This window comes from Scomber scombrus, chromosome 4, assembly GCF_963691925.1.
Source record: "Scomber scombrus chromosome 4, fScoSco1.1, whole genome shotgun sequence".
NCBI lineage: Eukaryota > Metazoa > Chordata > Actinopteri > Scombriformes > Scombridae > Scomber > Scomber scombrus.
This window is the reverse complement of record NC_084973.1, coordinates 10248754-10266603: the sequence shown is the minus strand read 5'-3', so window position 1 is coordinate 10266603 and position 17850 is coordinate 10248754. Positions and strand designations below refer to the sequence as shown.

The window sequence follows — 17850 nt, the reverse complement described above, 5'->3', positions numbered from 1 at the left end:
TGTATACAATGAAACAGATCAAACATTACCTTATTGCTTTTTCAGTACCAGCATAAACACGAAATTAAATAAAACAAATTGAATAATATAGTACAACTCTGGAGATTAATATTTTTCAAATGTCTGGCTTTATTGCAAAGTGTGATTAGAAACAACCAAAAGTTGACAACAGTAATTTCCAACTTTAAAACACCTATTCCTCAAAAGCTGAAACAAGTTTTGATTACATTTTCAGTGTAGATCAATAAAAATGGAGTAGATGTAGTTATTGGCACCATATCTGAAAAAATAAATACATTTCAAACATAAATGTACATGTCACCCTCTTCACTCACACAATCTCAGGCAGGTAGTCAATGGGCATGAGAATGAGTAAAACTCCAGGCCTTAATAATTGAAGGAAGAGACTCTTCATGGCTTACAGCTGATACACAAACCGCCACAAAAACAATACAGCAGCCAGAGCGATCTCACTCAACTCAAACCCAGCGATCAGAGGATGTCGAGTATTTAGGATCACAATGTTTCTCTGCAGAGTATACCACTGCAGCATATGATGACGCACATTTCCAGGTCTGACAGATCACCTGGTGCTGCAAAAGTTCCTATTCCACATTCAGGTACTTGGTGTGTCTCCCTCCTGAAAACAAGTTTCTGGAGTTGAGCACATTTCTCCACAAGACACATTATTAAAAAAATAAGTCACAAAAAAGAAAATGTATGTCCACTGATTTTTTTTCCTTTTGTGTCAGTTTTCTTTTTTTATCTTCTCAGAGCAATCCTCTCTCTGCCAATGGTTGTGCTCCTTGACGCTTATTGTTCTAGTCAAAGTATTTGCTGTCACGTCAGGCAGTCTGTTCCCTCTCGTCGTGGTGACTTTGCAGCCGGTGGTGAATTCTGTTGTTGGTCGTCTTCTTGACAGTTAAAATACAAATCTCCAGGCTTCCGTGCCACAAAGAAGACACAGTCATACACGTACCTCAACATGGAGCGATCATTTTCTGTGTAGGTGGTCTGCACAGACTCTTTCTCCACCTGCAAGAGAAATGTGAACGTTGTTTTACAACGAGAACAGGATTTCTGAAGAGAAACACAAAGTTAAGTCATGAATGTGCACATAAGTCCTCCGTTTACCTCAATGCGGAAGCCGAATTTAACCATCACTGTCCTAATGTCTTCGTAGCTAAGTTCAACTGAGAGTTCATTGGCCATGTTCTCAAAGTGATACAGCAGTGGACCTGAAGAAACGAGATATGTGCACTGAGATCCAAAAACACCACTTTTAAAAGTTTGTCTATGTCTATCTACCTGCTCATAAGACTGTGACAAACAATTGTACATTCTATTAAATAAGAAATATTCATCCCAAATTTCTTTTGATTGATGTACAACCTGTTCAGTGACCAATTTGTTGTGTGTTTTCCCAGTATGGAATAACATTAAATTTTACAGATTCTCGACAGCTTTTTTTTTGTAATTTGGTCAACCATTTTCAGTAGACATTTTTCTGCCTAGAACAATAACTATAGTATCAAGTATCACATTCACTGTAACTGAAGCATTGCTAAGTTAGTTGAAAAATCAAAAAATGACAACCATGAATAGCAAAATAATGGCTATGTTAAGAGTATGTTAGAGTGAAATGTGTTTTTACATAATTGCTGTGACAGAGAGCATATTTTGGCATATTTCTATAGTCTACAAGTTTATGGTGGTGTGTTTGTCCTTTTTAAACTTCACCATTTGCTACAACATCTACCAAAATAATACATAGAGTTCAAGGGTGAATCTTGTTTCCACAAACTCACTCACCCAGGTTGATCCAAACTCCACCAGGTTTAAGAATCTTCCAGATAGTCTCCACATACTGTATGACGTTATGAGCTGTGTCGATAAAGAAGCAGGTAGCCACGCAGTCCCAGGAATCTGAGAGAAACAGATGCTTGACATGTGAACACTTTTATAAATGAATATTGATAAGAAGCACAGTTTTGAAATAATACATTTTACTTTGTAAAATTGTATTTTATTGTGTGCTCCGTAAAGAAAACGTATTGATCTGAATTGTTTACCTGATGGAGCAATTTAACCTTAACAAAATACAGATTAGTGGAATCTGAAAACAATCTATAATCTTTAAACCCATTCCTGAAGCCTTAAATTAACTATTTTGCACTAGGTTTATACAAAAGGTAAAAGATCCACACAAATTTGTACTGACCTGGTTCTGTGTAGATCTCCAGGAAGTCTCCTGCTACCATGGAGAAGTCCGAATCCAGTGGTAAGCTTTGAGGGTTGACATCAGGGAATCTGATAGGTCGTGTCTGGTCTGAGGATTTCTTGTTGTTGCTAAACTGGTGGATCCAGGGGTACAGGGTCAGAGAGTTCACCTTTTCACACCTGAATGGAGCCGTCCATATAAATGACCACAGGTGGATCGAAGTGACATTCCACAGAGTATGAAGTTAGATGTGTACCGCCAAACAGCTTAATTTGAACAATGTGTTTGGATTTTTTTTAATGATCACTGACATACGAATTAACTGTGATTAATAGATAATTCCACCTCAAGCAAGCAAAGTTATCCTGCATGAATGCATGAATAGGAAGATGATAGTCCCTATGTGTTGTGAGAAGCAGCAGTGTTAATGTCTGTGTATGTGCTGTACCTATTGAGAACAAAGTTTGAAGAGAACAGCATGAAGAAGCTCCATTCGTTGCCCTGGCAGATGTAACCCAGCCGAGCAATCTCCCAAGCTAGACGGCCAAGACCAGCACCCGGGACCAGCACGCTCACCTTAGACACATCACTGACATAATAAAATGCATAAAATGCACATATCATATGGAAAACACAAGAAGGTTTGATACCATAGCACATAGACAAGTTGTTTGTTTTTATCATTATAAAACAACAATGTACTTATTTCTGTCTGTTCTAAATATGCAGCACCATATGAGTTTTACTGTCTTTGTCTTGGCATGCATGTCTGTCTTTGTGTGTTATTTTGTGTGAGCGAGGATGTGTGTTTCCTACTATTGGTCACTTGGGAAGAGTCTTTGGATCTCTTGGATGATGGGCTGGTAGCAGGTGTCCCTTTCACCCCGGCCCGTCTCACTCCAGTCTCTGACAAACTGCTTTAAGGTGGACTTCAGCTTGTCCATGTCAAATGTAGAGGATGGGCGTGCTTTCCTTGGATCCTCCTGAGGAATTCATACAGACACAACATGCTGCATCTAACTGGATTTCTGGGGTACATAAAAAAAACTATGCAGTGGAAATTCAAACTCCAACTAACTAACTCAAGCCTTACCCTCTCGCCATACTCAATGTTCTCAAACATGTGGATGCTGTTGTGAATGATGCCCTGCAGCACCTCCTGGTTGTGGTCTGCACACTTGCTGAGGCGGGCCAGGTTGGACTGAACAGCTGGCAGCAAATTCTGGTGGCGCTGGGGTAAGCTTTGAAACTGACGCTCAGCACGTTTGACCTGCTCCTGGATATGGACCCTGACAGGAGGAAATGCAGGTTAGAGCAGGTGTCCACAAAGGGATGGCAGGAGGACTTTGGGATACGGCCTGATTTGATGCTGCTGTTTAGAGACAGACAGTGGGTATGACTCTCCAGATTAAGTGTTTTTTCTACATCCTTTACTTTTGTCTCCAGGCTAATATTCCTTAAACCGATCTGATTCAATTTGCGAGCAGTGTGAGAAGGGAAAAACGGAACAGAGGTAATGCCAAGACAGTCGAGCTAAAGTAAGAAAATTAGCTAATAAATGCCACAGGAACCCGTTTGAAATATACGTTTGGTTAACTTTGGTGAGTTCACTGACCAGTACTTGAATAAAGATGAACTATCTGGCGAGGTTTCCCTCCAAAACCGTCTGTCATTTGCTATCTTTCTTTGCTAACACCACCGTTCGTTTGAAACAAACCGCCACTGGCCGTGTCTACTACTTGGTTTAACGTATTTTATTATACCTGTAAAATCTAAAAGCATCGATTATTCTCCAGAAATGTTGCCTTTCCAGCCTAGCCTCCTCATCGGGGCTGCATTTTGTTCTTTCTTTGTTAAAATACGGTCCTCCTGGATCCCCTTCCCCTGGTGTTTCAGCCATGTCTGAAACAAACTTTACAGCCATCCAATCAAAATTGCGACAAGCGTCTTCTTCTTGGAATTTGTAATTTCCTGCAGACCAGAATCCGCGGGGCGCACTGCTGCCACCTACCGACAGTATATCAAACTGCATTATTTGCGCTGGCATTCACAGGTTTTACACTATATTTTGTGAACCATATACATTATGTGGTCTGTTTGAAGAAGTACTCAAAAGTATCAATACCACAGTGTAAAATTACTTAATGACAAGTATAGAAGTGTTACCAGCTCAATTTACTAATGTACTAAAAAAAAGGCTGTGACTGATATATTAAATAAATCTAACAAAGTACATTATTAATACTGATGAGTCAGTGCATAAGTAGCGTATTACTATTCCAGCTGTTCGAGGTGGAGCTAATTTGAACAGCTTTGTTAGGGTCACAAGAAACATCGGAGGGATATTCAGATGATCAATTGGTTGGGAGGGAAGACAAAACATAGCTGGTCTACATAAATATAGATTAACTTTTCAGAAGGTTTGTGTAATCTTGACATTTCTGTGAAATATTATAGTTTCACCCTTTGTGGGCCTGAAAGTTATTTATTTGAAATCATGTCAGGGGAAATGTTTATTGTCAATACTGATAATAATGCAGTATCATATATAGTCATTCTGATATTTTATGCAAAAATTTAACCTTAAAAGTAACTGCCATCAAATGAATGTAGTATAGTAAAAAGTACAATATACAACTCTGAACTGTAGTGGAGAATATTTATTAAGTGGCATAAAATATACTTATTGAAGTACAGTACCTAAATAAATGTAAGTAAATGTTCTTAGTAACATTCCTCCACTGGTGATCTCTAGCTTTTACCAAACATGGTGTCACTGCCATCATAGTACTTACAGTCACACGTGTTTTAATTGATATTCACAAAGTTGCTCATAAACAGTTAACTGTCAGGTCAAGATGAGCAACCTTACATAATGAAATACAATAATCAATCTAGTTTCCTCCCTGCAGTGGATTTAATGGAAACCAGTTGTCCCTTGGAAAGTCAATTTGCAATACACTATTAGTATTATAGTAGTAAATACTGTTTAAAACACAATATTTGCAGTGAATGGGCCAACACATTTAAAATCAATCTATGACCTTTGAACTCGTTCTTCTTTTGATTGGTTCCCCCTTGTTACAACAAAGTCCCATCTTGTTTACACATTAACAGTCAAAACTGTTTGCACTGTGTAGCTGGACTTTAATCTACACAATTTAGACAATTTAGCCTGCTTCGTTTTAAAACTAATTAATAACAATTTCTATTCCTAATTTGGTGAAAGATGATCCAGTGGCTGTTTGACTCAAGTTATTATATTATTATATAATGATATAATATATTAGTATATATATATTAGTCCTTTTTTCCCTTTTAAAAATGCAAATAATGAACATAAATCAAGTTTTATTTCCTCATCCCCGCTTTCTCATCACAGTTCATTTAAGCATCCAAATTCTATGATTTCATTTAATTTTTTAAACAGCAACAGAAGTTTCACATTTGTATCATAATAACAGACAAAAGGTTTTGGGTGCAAGTGGATTATTTTATATCTACTGAGAGCAACACAGGGGTGATTTTCCACATATGGAATATGTTTATTTTCCATCCAAGGGATTTCATGAAATGACCCAGTGCACAGTCAAATACTAGAGAAGAGACTAAATAAAATATACTGTAGTTTTAGGAAAAATTTAAACATACTGCATTGCTCTTGAAACCATTGTGTATTTCTTTATGGCAGTACTTCTGTTTCAAGGTCTAACAAATGCAGTCAAATCCAAATGTTGTGATATTTGTATTTGTATCTGACATTGTATTACTTTACCTTCAAAAACTAACAGACAAACACTCAAACAATAAGACAGTTATCTACACACTCAGTTATACAGCAATAGACCATAGAGCAAATGTTTTTTGTGAGTATTTAATTTGTGATGCCACAGCAGTGCATAAGTGAACACAAATATTACTCCATCAGATGTTTGGGTTGATAATCTTGACCATAAAGAGGATGTTTTCTGTGTTGCGCTCAGTGATCAGGACCATAAATGGCCGATCAAACCTCAAGACAGGGACGTAGTAGAAGGACATAGGGGTGTAGCCAGTGCCTGTAGCTGCTGCAGCAGTGGCTCCGGCCTCATCAATATCCAGAGTGGCTTGCCGCACAATCTGGGGGTAAAATAGAGGCAGAGCAAGATCAAGGTTAGATAGAATAGACAGAAAGAAATATGTGTTAACAAATAGTCTCCATTCATACCTCTGAGACAGTCATTTTTTGTCCCTCTGAAATGCCGCTCAAATCTGCCTGATAATCAAACATGTCTGTCATTCCCATTTCAGTCAACACATCCTTCAGGGAGTAAGAAGTCTTGATGGAGAACTTCGGAAGATACAAGTCAAATGTGCTAAACTTTAAAATATACAAACATACAGTGATTGATCTGACAGCAGCTAACAAAGCTGGTGCTTTGAGTCAAACCTTCCATATTAGAAACCAAAAATTAAAGCATGATTTCAGATTCTTCCAACCTGCACGTCATCCACTTAAGTCATTTGGTGATGTGGTTTGGAGAAATGGCATTCTCCAGTATCGCCATATCATCAGGCAACAACAACAGCATGGAGTAGGTACTGTTAAAGGGAAGATGGAGCACCGATGTGTTAATCGCCTGGTTGTAACAGCTATCAACATCCTCCTCCATATTCATCATCTGGACAGGAACCTGGAGGAATTTGAACATCAAGTGTCAGCTGGGAAACAAAGTATCAATCAAATGTGGCTGAGTTATAGTCTAATCATTGTAATTTAAGTATAAATAGTGCCATTCTAAACCTTGGTGTTCTCGTCAATTGTGAACGTGTCCTCCTTGGCGAGCTTAAGATCAAATGGAGTTTGCCACTTTCCTGTTAGACAGTGATGAGCAGAGATAAAACACAAGTGATGGCTCATGTTTAAAATTCAAAACAACTATCTGAAATGCAGAAGAGACCTTAAAAGAATGAGTGTACAAAGTGGATCTCATCTCATGTACCTTTGAAGTATATGTAGCTGATGAGATACATGACTGTGCTTGGGTCCAGGTCTTCCACCAGCTTATCGATCTTTCCATTGGTCTTCTCCTCCACATACTTATTGATAGTATTGGTGCTGTCTGTGGTTTTGGTGAAGTCAACTTGGAACCCATCTGCAAAGTAAGACTTTTTTAAGACGTCCAGGAACTCAGGCTTTGGCTTGAAGCTGTTATCCACAAACACAGCAGTCCCTTCACTGGTGTCTTCCTTAGATGTATTGTTAGCCCGTTCGAGGAGTGTACGGAAGGCCTGATCCACAACTGTCTGCGTCAGTAGGGAATTGTTGAAACCCAGACCACTGAAGATCTGCCGGTGGGTCTCCGCCCGTGCTCCAACAGACAAGGCAGCCAAGGCAACAGACACACTAACTGGTGAGAAAAATATATTCTTGCCTTGCGAGTCAGCATGAGCTGCTAACTTCCTGTACAGATGGTAGGCGAACTCTTTGTTTGCTGAAGCCACCAGTGAGATGCTCTCAGTGTCTTGGCCTGCCCGATGTTTGACCTTGATGGGTCCTTTATGTTGATGGCCTCTGCCCACGTAGGCCACTGCTGATAAGATCCAGATACTCAGGACTGCACGCATCATGGTGAACTGAGACAAAAGGTCAAAAGTATATAATTGGGTTGCACTCTATTTGCTGCAGCAAATACATAAGTGACACAAATGTGTTGTTTAAAAAAAAAAGGCCCTGAAAACATTTCTCAATCAGTTGTTGTTTTTTACTGCAAGTAATGGGGTCCTACAGAAACACCATTTTCTGCCAAAGATACAACAGTTTATTATTTTTCAGAATTTTGCAACATGTGAGTCTTGACTGCTAAACCTTTACTGAATAATACCTAAAAAGAAAAACACTTTTATTTTTACTGTGGCATATTCAGTCATTAATATTTAACATGAGAATACCCAAGATGTATTGCCTCTTTAATAATGAATCATTGTACTTCCAAAAAGGAGGACATAATGACTGAAATAACTTATTTTAAATCCAACCAAGTGTGTTTTGCTTATTGCTATTTCACTTGGATGTTTGAGCTACACTGTGCAGACACACTGTACCACACATATTTTCCTGTGTGCATCTCTAACTAAAGATATAAAACAATCTGATTGTTGGCAGAGGACTTGTCTTGCTGAAACAATTCATGTTAGAAATGTAAATATTTTGAACTACTTAACTTCTTCCTCAACCTCAGACAGCAAGGCACAGACTGGACAGAGAGAGATGTGATTACTGTCTGACTGTAGCATCAAACTGAGATTGCAAAATCAACTCCACTTGCACCAAATGTTCTGAAACCAAAAAACGCTCTTATCCAGGTGTGCTGAATGATGAATCCCAAGAGATCTTAAATTGGAGGCACCTGGCAGATAGTTTGTTATTAGTGTAGGTAACGCCCACTAAACAGTATATAAGGGCAGGTGTGGTGCTGTGTGCAATGCTCTGGCACATGTCCAGGAATCAGAGATATGCCAACAAAAAAAAAAGGCTGCAAGTAGATCAACTTTAGCAGTAATGAAATCGATGTAATGTTAAATAAACTTAAACTTATTAGTCTTTATTAAGCTCAATTGACCAATAGTATTTCTTAAGGCCACAAATGTAATAATCCAATTGTTATGTCATAACTTATGTTTCCTTGCATTGGACAAACAATTTGTGAAAACAAGAATCCAGAGAGTACATCTAAATACAAAAAAAGAGTATTGGAAGTTCAATGCAGATCTTCTGAGAAATGACAGATATGTTAAAACTGTTAGAGGCTTAATACGAAAAATTACGGACATTAGGACTATAAGTAGTAGTAGTAGCAGTAGAAGTATTAGTATTAGTAGATGGGAATATTTCAAATTTAAAGTGAGAGAATTCACAATGCAATTTAGTAAATCCAAAAATAAACAACAGAGAGGGTTTGTGTTCAAATTGGTGCAGGATATGAGTAATTCCTGTAATAAGACTCTGATATTAATAAAAGCAATTCTAGTTTGATATTTTTAAATTAAAAAAGCACAAGGTGCTTATATAAGATCTTGAGCTAAATGGATAGGGAGAAAAACACATTTTATTTCAACCAATGACTCTTACCATCAAATTAAAATGGTTACAAACTTTTATTAGAAAATGTGAAAGCTTCTGATTTGATTATCCGTTTAAAATCTTCAGAAATTTTGGTGGTGTTGATTTCCTAAACTAGCAGTTAAGCTGTCAGCTTTTCATCAACAAGTCCTACATTATTGGAAACTGATATACAAGCATAACTTTTCCCCACACACAGTCCCAATACGGAATAATAGATGAATATTAATAAAGAGAAAATCTTTCTTTTGTAAAGAATGGATGGAAAAAGTTATCTGGTCCACTGTATATTTATTAGATAATTATGGTCATTTCTTAACATACAATGTTTTCATTGAAAAATGGAAATTTTACTTGCACTACTAGACAATATAACACAGCACTGAAGGCAATCCCGCAAGAAATTATTCATCTTGTCAAATTATTCATCTTGTCAAATTATTATTAAAGACTTCTCTCACTTAAATTTATTTTCCAGCACAATTGAAAAGGAAACATGTTACAGGAATACATCAGTAATGACAGAGTTAAGATAAGAACAAGTTATCTCTCCTTTCCAGTTCCACCTAAGACTAAAGAAGTTCATTTTAAAATGATGAATGAGATTTACCCGTGTAATGACTTCTTACACAAAAGTTTTTATTTAGATTTAAATATCTGTGCTTTTTGCAACTCAGACTAAAACTATAGAACATATTTTTTTCTTTTGTACATGAACCAGGACCTTTTGGGACGCTTTTCAATATTGGATAACCTACTGTATAATGGTCAAAAGTGATTTGCTTTCAGCATATGAAAGTATAAAACTTAGTCTCTTGTTGGAGGACAAGAAAATAGAATTTTGTGAATAATCATCGAATAATTTTGGTTAACACATTTCGAACACAAATGTATTTAAAAAAAAAAAAAACTATTCCTATATTTAATGCATATCTAAATGACATAACATTTCATTAAAAAAGTATGTAAAATGTTGTAAAATGAAAAAAGCCTTAACCTCCATGAATATGTCTGTACCGTGACTCCTGAGTGACCATTTGTGTTTTGTTTCCTTTTCGATATTTGCTCCTCAGTTTTTCTTTTTCTTTTGTTGAAAAGTGCAGTCCTCTGAATATAACATTTGCATTTCTCATTGTGCAATAAAAAAAAAACAAAAAAACAATGTACTTCCTATATTTTCCTAGTGTTCCCATCTACCCAGGTGGATTACTTTAAATGTATGGTAAACCCAAGCCCCCTGCTGTCCAAAGTGAACATCTACAACAATATAACAACAATAGCTCAATCAGGAGAGACCAGAGAATGAAGTAAAAAGAGTTGTTTATTGTACATATGATATTGATGATTAGGTATTGTCAAAAGTCTTTGACGCATGGACTCTGTAGGGAGATTTTTAATCGAAGGATGTCAGTCCTGAGCAGCAATAACATATATCCCCCATGGAGTCCAGACACTGGTGGTGGTGGTGGCTGATGACTAGAGCTAATCAATCAATCAGTCTTTGTTTATACAGCACCAAATCACAACAAAAGTCACCTCAAGGAATTTTATACATAGAGCAGGTCTAGGCAGTGCTCTTTAATTTAATTTAAAGAGACCCAACATTGCCCCATGAGCAGTCACTTGGCGACAGCAACAAGGAAACCTCCTCTTTGACGGGAAGAAAACTCAGGCAGTACCAGGCTCTAGGAGGGCGGCCATCTGCCTTGACCGGTTGGGGTTGACTAAGGGAGAGAGAGAGAGAGAGGGAATGGCATAGAATGAGAAAAGAGAGAAATAAAAAGGAGAGTGAGAAGAGGGAGAGAGGAGAGAGGCACAGTGACAGTCAACTTCAATCTAACTACTGATCGAGCTGATGAGGTTGATGAAATAATGCACTGATGAATCTGAAGACTGGGAGGTGATGGGTCACGCAAAACAGCATCAAGAAAGCACTAAAGCAGAGAGGGAGAAAACATTTTAAAAGACAGCTGCAATATGATAGGCTGACAAAGAAGGTGTGTCACTGTGCTATTGGTTAGATGTGACCAGGTGATGTGAACAATTGACGTTGTAATTGATGCCCTAGAAATGACAGCAAGAAAATTACGAGCTGTGAAAAGGATCAGAATGACCAAGGGATGAGAAGTAAAACTAGACATGTGAGCATGCAAAAAGATGGTCTCCCTGTCTGAACTTTTGCCTGCTTCATAGAACTTCTTCAACGTGCATTTTTACTTTATGTAATATTGTTTAATATAGATTAATTTTTCAAAGGATTTCTTTTAGCGATGGGAATTCCGGCTCTTTTGAGTAAGCCAGATCATGCGGCTCAGTTCAACAAGAAGAACCAGCGCTTTCGGCTCCCAAACGGCTCTTCATTAATTACTACTTCTGGCATTTATAATTTAGAAATTAAAAAAAAAATGTAACCTATGATTGGTATGTGTACAGGCATATCACATAAGTTATTCAGTGTAATTATTCTTGATTTAATAATTTCCAGATTACCATTATTTTACATTATGTTTAGTATAAAAATATTAATGTAAACACCAGACACTATATTACAAGTGTATTTAACAATGTATTTATATTAAATGTTGTACTTTTTTTTAACTATCCAAAATGTATACCATTCCAAACAAATCACACTCATTAATTATTAATTATTTATGAACACACTTGTTAATATATAATTTTCACTCAAATAATAGTGAGGCAAAGAGATAGACTTTCTCTTTGTATTTGTTGCTTTCAGCACTTTAATGTTAGGCAGGACCAGCTGTCTGAGTCTATTGGCAACAGATATTAGTTCCGCCCCATAGCCTACTTTATGCCTTTCTCCTTTGATTTTAGGGAAAGTGAATTGTTAGGATAAAAAAAAAGAAAGAAGAAAGCTCTCAGATGGGAGCTAGCTCCCATCGTTCACACAAAGGAGCCGGTTCATATAGTCAACGCGGTCAAGACCGACACATCACTAGTTTCTTTAATCTTTACATTTTTGTGAAATATAGAGTTTCACCTCTGTGGGCGCCAAACAGTTAATTATTTAAAACCATGTCAGGGGAAATGTCTCTTTGGTGGAACTGCCAACAATTCAAGATTGGACAGTGTCATTTATAAGCTTGCCATTCTGTTATTTTTATGCAAAGACTTTATCTTAAAAGTAACAGCCATCAGATAAATGTAGTGGAGTGAAAAGTACAATAATCACCTCTGAACAGTGGTAAAGTATATTTATTAAGTAGCATAAAATATACTGTATTGAAGTACAGATCCTAAATAGAAACATAGCTAAAGTGCAACCGTTCATAAATCAAAAAGATGCAGGAAAAACTGATTCATGCCTTTATCTCAAGCCCGACTTGATTACTGTAATGCAGTTTTTACTGGCCTCCTGAAAACAAACACTTAGAGGCCTCAGCTCATTCCAAACTCTGCAGCTCAGCTATTAAACAGAACCAAGAGTAGAGAACACATTAGTCCAGTTTTAGCTGCTCTGCACTGGCTTCCAGTAAGTTTCAGAATTGACTTTAAGGCCCTCCTCCACATACAAAGCCCTTAATGCACTAGGACCAAGCTACACAGCTAACTCCCTTGTAAACTATTTGCCTTTAACCCTTACATACTGTTTAGGATCAAATTTGACCCATTTTTACATTTGAGAGCTGTAAAAACACTGTATTTCCGTCATGCCAAGATACCTAGCTGCACTTTCACTACAATAACTGTTTTTTTCAGATCTGTGTTTTACCTGGTAAGTACAATTAATCACTTCAGCCATTGAGTACAAAAAGGTTGTTTTAAAAAAAAAATTCAGGGTGTCATCCTTCATTCTGCAACAGTTTTCCATGCCTTCATATCGAAGCCTCATACCATTTTCCTGATTTCCTTGGACTCTTTTAACCGCTTCTGTGTATGACATTTTGTTCTCAACTTTTATTGTAATTGTGCTGCTTTTTTCCTCACTTCACATTCTTTGTAGGCAACACTATATGTTCTCCTCAACAATTTGAACATTTCATATTGACCACACTTGCCATATTCATGCTCACCTCCACATCTTCCATATATCTGCTTCCCCTGACAGTAAGCTGCAATGTGACCATATTTCTCATATTTATAACATCTTAGAAGTGGGGGAACGTATAATCTCATATTATAGGCTATTTTCTGTAATGATATTGACTTGGGAAGTGTCTCATCTTCAAGTAACTCAAGCATCAAAGACAAACCTTTTCACCCTGTCTCCATGTTTTCAGTCCTCTCAGACTTGACATCTTTCCTGACATCTGACATTATCCTTTATTTTTTACAGGTCCTCAGCAATAGGAATTCCATATATCACTGCCTGACTCCAGTGGGTCCATTCTCCAACTTTTTTCCTGAGCTGATTTCCTTTTTGCATGTGCTCTTTAGCTTTAGAACGTTTACTCTCTGCTCCTTACATACATGTAATCAGAACACTCTCATTATTATGCACTTTTGCCTTCTCAATCTCTCCAATGCTTGAATGTAGATAACTAGATATAGCTACCGGTCCAGCTTTTTTGATATCATGTCCTTTCTTAAATCTTATCAAAACCTTCAAACCGTCTTCATCTATTTTCCTGTGCACAACCATCTCATTGTCATTCCTGTCATCTGAACCACTATCTTAACTCTTTTCACTTGGGCTTTCCCTTTATCACACTTTCCCTTTTATCATCTCAATCCAGTTTTGATTTGTATCTTCCATACTTTCCTCACTCCAGAATCCCTCAGACCTGGTCATCTGCAAATCATTCACAGACCCTCTTTAGGCTTATGTTTTTCGACATTGTACAACTCACGACTCTCTTATGTTGGTGTTTCAAGACTTTACACTCGACTCAACAGCCTATCCACCTGGTAGACTGAAGTTATAATATTATTATTTAATGATATATAATATATTAGTCCTGTTTTTCCCCCCTTTTTTAAATGCCAATAATGAACAGAAGTCAAGTGTTTTTCCCTCATCCCCAATTTCTCATTTCAGTTCATTTAAGCATTCTCTCATTTCAGTCAATTTGTAACAATCATTCCATGATTTCATATTCTTCAAAAGAGCAACAGAAGTTTCACATTTGTAACATAATAACAGAAAAAGGGTTTGGGGACGAGTGGAATATCTTATGTATAGTAAGAGCAACATACTGTATGTGTATTTTTTCCAATACGTGATATACATTTTCGATCCTAGGGATTTCATAAAATCACAGAGTGCAGTCAAATACTGGAGAGGAGACTGGGGAATTATTATAGGAGAAATATAAATATATTGCACAGGTCCTGAAACCATTGTGTTTTTTTATGGCAGTACTTCTGTTTCAAGACCTAGCAATTGCAGTCAAATCCAAAATTTGCAATATTTGTTCCTGTATTTGACATTGTAATATTTACCTTCAAAAACTAATATAAAAACACTCAAACAATAAGACTGTTATCTACACACTCAGTTAGCAAGACACCATAGAGCAAAGGTATTTGGTGAGTATTTAATTTGGGATGCCACAGCAGTGCTTAAGTGAACACAAAGTGTATTCCATCAGATGTTTGGGTTGATAATCTTGCCCATAAAGAGGATGTTTTCTGTGTTGCGCTCAGTGATAAGGACCATAAATGGCCGATCAAACTTCAAGACAGGTACGATGCGTAAGGACATAAGCGTGATGCCGATGCCTGTAGCTGCTGCAGCAGTGGCTCCGGCCTCATCAACATCCAGAGTGGCTTGGTGGACAACCTGGGGGTAAAATAGAGGCAGAGTGAGATGAAGGTTAGATAGACCATACAGAAGGAAATATGTGTTAACAAATAGTCTCCATTCATACCTCTGAGACAGCCAATTTTTGTCCCTCTGAAATGCCGGTCAAATCTGCCTGATCACCAAACATGTCTGTCATTCCCATTTCAGTCAACACATCCTTCAGGGAGTAAGAAGTCTTGATGGAGAACTTTGGAAGATACACTTCATATGTCCTAAAATAGACAGACATACAGTGATTGATATGACAGCAGATAACAAAGCAGGTGCTTTGAGTCAAACCTTCCATATTAGAAACCAAAAATTAAAGCATGATTTCAGATTCTTCCAACCTGGACTTCATCCACTTAAGCCATTTGGTGATGTGGTTTGGACAAATGGCATTCTCCAGTGTCGCCATATCATCAGGCAACAACAACAGCATGGAGTAGGTGCTGTTGAAGGGAAGATGGAGCACCGATGTGTTAATTGCCTGGTCGTAATAGCTATCAACATCCTCCTCCATATTCATCATCTGGACAGGAACCTGGATAAATTTGAACACTTAGTCTCTCAGTTGGGAAACATAAAGTATCAAGGATGCACACAATCAACTGTGGCTGAGTTATAGTCTAATCATTGTAATTTTAGTATGTAAGTATAAATAGTGCCATTCTAAACCTTGGTGTTCTCGTCAACTGTGAATGTGTCCTCCTTGGTGTCCTTAGGATCAAATGGAGTTTGCCACTTTCCTGTTAGACAGTGATGAGCAGAGATAAAACACAAGTGATGGTTCATGTGTAAAATTCAAAACAACTATCTGAAATGCAGAAGAGACCTTAAAAGAATGAGTGTACAAAGTGGATCTCATCTCATGTACCTTTGAAGTATATGTAGCTGATGAGATACATGACTGTGCTTGGGTCCAGGTCTTCCACCAGCTTATCGATCTTTCCATTGGTCTTCTCCTCCACATACTTATTGATAGTATTGGCGCTGTCTGTGGTTTTGGTGAAGTCAACTTCGAACCCATCTGCAAAGTAAGACTTCTTTAAGACGTCCAGGAACTCAGGCTTTGGCTTGAAGCTGTTATCCACAAACACAGCAGTCCCTTCACTGGTGTCTTCCTTAGATGTATTGTTAGCCCGTTCGAGGAGTGTACGGAAGGCCTGATCCACAACTGTCTGCGTTAGTAGGGAATTGGTGAAGCCCAGACCACTGAAGATCTGCCGGTGGGTCTCCGCCCGTGCTCCAACAGACAAGGCAGCCAAGGCAACAGACACACTAACTGGTGAGAAGAAGATATTCTTGCCTTGCGAGTCAGCATGAGCTGCTAACTTCCTGTACAGATGGTAGGCGAACTCTTTGTTTGCTGAAGACACCAGTGAGATGCTGTCAGCACTGCTGTCCAGTGCAGTGTCTTGGCCTGCCTGATCTTCGACCTCGATGTGACCTTCATGGTGATGGCCTCTGCCCACACAGACCACTGCTGATAAGATCCAGATACTCAGGACTGCACGCATCATGGTGAACTGAGACAAAGGGTTAAAAGTGTATCATTGGGTTGCACAATATTTGCTGCAGCAAATACACAAGTGACACAATAAATGTGCTGTTTTTAAGGCCCTGGAAACATATATCTCAATCATTTTTTTTACTGCAAGTAATGGGGTCCTACAGAAACACCATTTTCGGCCAAAGATACAGTTTTTTATTTTTGTTTTACCTTTGTGCACCAATCAGGATTTCTAACATTTGAGTTTTGACTGCTAAACCTTTACTGAATAATGCCTAAAACCATTTTATTTTGACTGTTACCTATTCAGTCATTAATATTTAATGTCAGAGAAATACTTAAGATGTATTGCTGCTTTAACAATGAATTCCTGAAATAAGAACAATACAATCATTGTACCTCTAAAAAGGAGGACAACTTGATTTAACTAAATGTGCGTTTCGCTTATTGATACTTCACTTGGATGTTTGAGCTACACTGCAGAATGATATATGTGTAGAGTGTAAACACAAGAAGATAATTTCTTAATATGCTGAAGGGGGAAAGTTCCTGTGCCTATCTTGAATTCAAACTTAAGACTTAAGAGAAGATTGTGTGAGGTCATAGTAGGTGGCGGTGGTTTACTGGAGGGCATTGTATTGAAAAGTGTTATAATATTTTATCTCCTTAATGTATGTTAATGAATAAACAAAATATTAGGAACAACGCTCAATATAATGCACTCCAGTACACTACCACCACCTCAATAATAAACATAAATCATTATCATCACCTTTCTGACAATGTCAACAAAAATTAAGACATTTTATGGCAGAGCTGTTGTATTAGATTGCACAGTTGCTCCCAATAAAGTGGACGGTGCCCGCAGAGGATCTTTAAAGAATTTACATTAGAAATCCCAACACATATTTTCCAGTGTGCATTTCTAACCAAAGATATCAAACACTATCTGCTCGCTGGCAGAATAGTTGCACATAAAAATACGTTGCTGAAATCATTCGTGTTAGAAATCTAAATATTACGAACTACTTACCTTCTTCATCAACCACAGACACCAAGGCACAGACTGAACAGAGGGAGATGTCTCAGTTATAAGATCGATCAGAGCAGCTGAACTTTGGCTGTGTTTATTCTCTATCCCACTCTGTTATTTGCTTGGCTACTGTATTTGTTCTGTGTAATGATTACTGTCTAACTGTAGCATCAAACAGGAATTGCAAAGTTAACTCCAGATGCAGTTAACGTTTTTAACCACCCAAATCTGC

General features: G+C 37.7%; 3 protein-coding genes across 4 annotated transcripts; all 3 read right to left on the bottom strand.

Moving 5' to 3' along the window:
* Positions 1 to 105: 105 nt before the first annotated feature.
* carnmt1 (carnosine N-methyltransferase 1) lies at positions 106 to 4263 on the bottom strand. Of its 2 annotated transcripts, none has more exons than XM_062418136.1 (8): positions 3985 to 4263; positions 3315 to 3510; positions 3038 to 3204; positions 2670 to 2810; positions 2222 to 2400; positions 1813 to 1926; positions 1135 to 1238; positions 106 to 1035 (listed from the first exon to the last, which is right to left on the bottom strand). In XM_062418136.1, exons 1-8 carry the CDS (start codon positions 4251 to 4253, stop codon positions 841 to 843), a joined length of 1365 nt encoding a protein of 454 aa, XP_062274120.1. In that variant the 5' UTR covers positions 4254 to 4263; the 3' UTR covers positions 106 to 840. The 2 variants fall into 2 exon arrangements, with proteins under 2 accessions (XP_062274120.1, XP_062274121.1); XM_062418137.1 differs by having other exon boundaries at positions 2222 to 2349.
* A 1818-nt stretch (positions 4264 to 6081) lies between these two features.
* Positions 6082 to 7836, bottom strand: LOC133979588 (alpha-1-antitrypsin-like protein GS55-MS). The gene is given in 5 exon segments (XM_062418135.1): positions 6082 to 6340; positions 6429 to 6576; positions 6701 to 6894; positions 7005 to 7075; positions 7204 to 7836. Coding segments are annotated over 5 exon segments (1236 nt in total). The 5' UTR covers positions 7832 to 7836; the 3' UTR covers positions 6082 to 6145.
* A 6974-nt stretch (positions 7837 to 14810) lies between these two features.
* Positions 14811 to 17770, bottom strand: LOC133978498 (serpin A3-5-like). Its single transcript, XM_062416752.1, has 6 exons — positions 17619 to 17770; positions 15950 to 16601; positions 15751 to 15821; positions 15423 to 15616; positions 15158 to 15305; positions 14811 to 15069 (listed from the first exon to the last, which is right to left on the bottom strand). Exons 1-6 carry the CDS (start codon positions 17625 to 17627, stop codon positions 14875 to 14877), a joined length of 1269 nt encoding a protein of 422 aa, XP_062272736.1. The 5' UTR covers positions 17628 to 17770; the 3' UTR covers positions 14811 to 14874.
* Between the last annotated feature and the right edge of the window lie 80 nt (positions 17771 to 17850).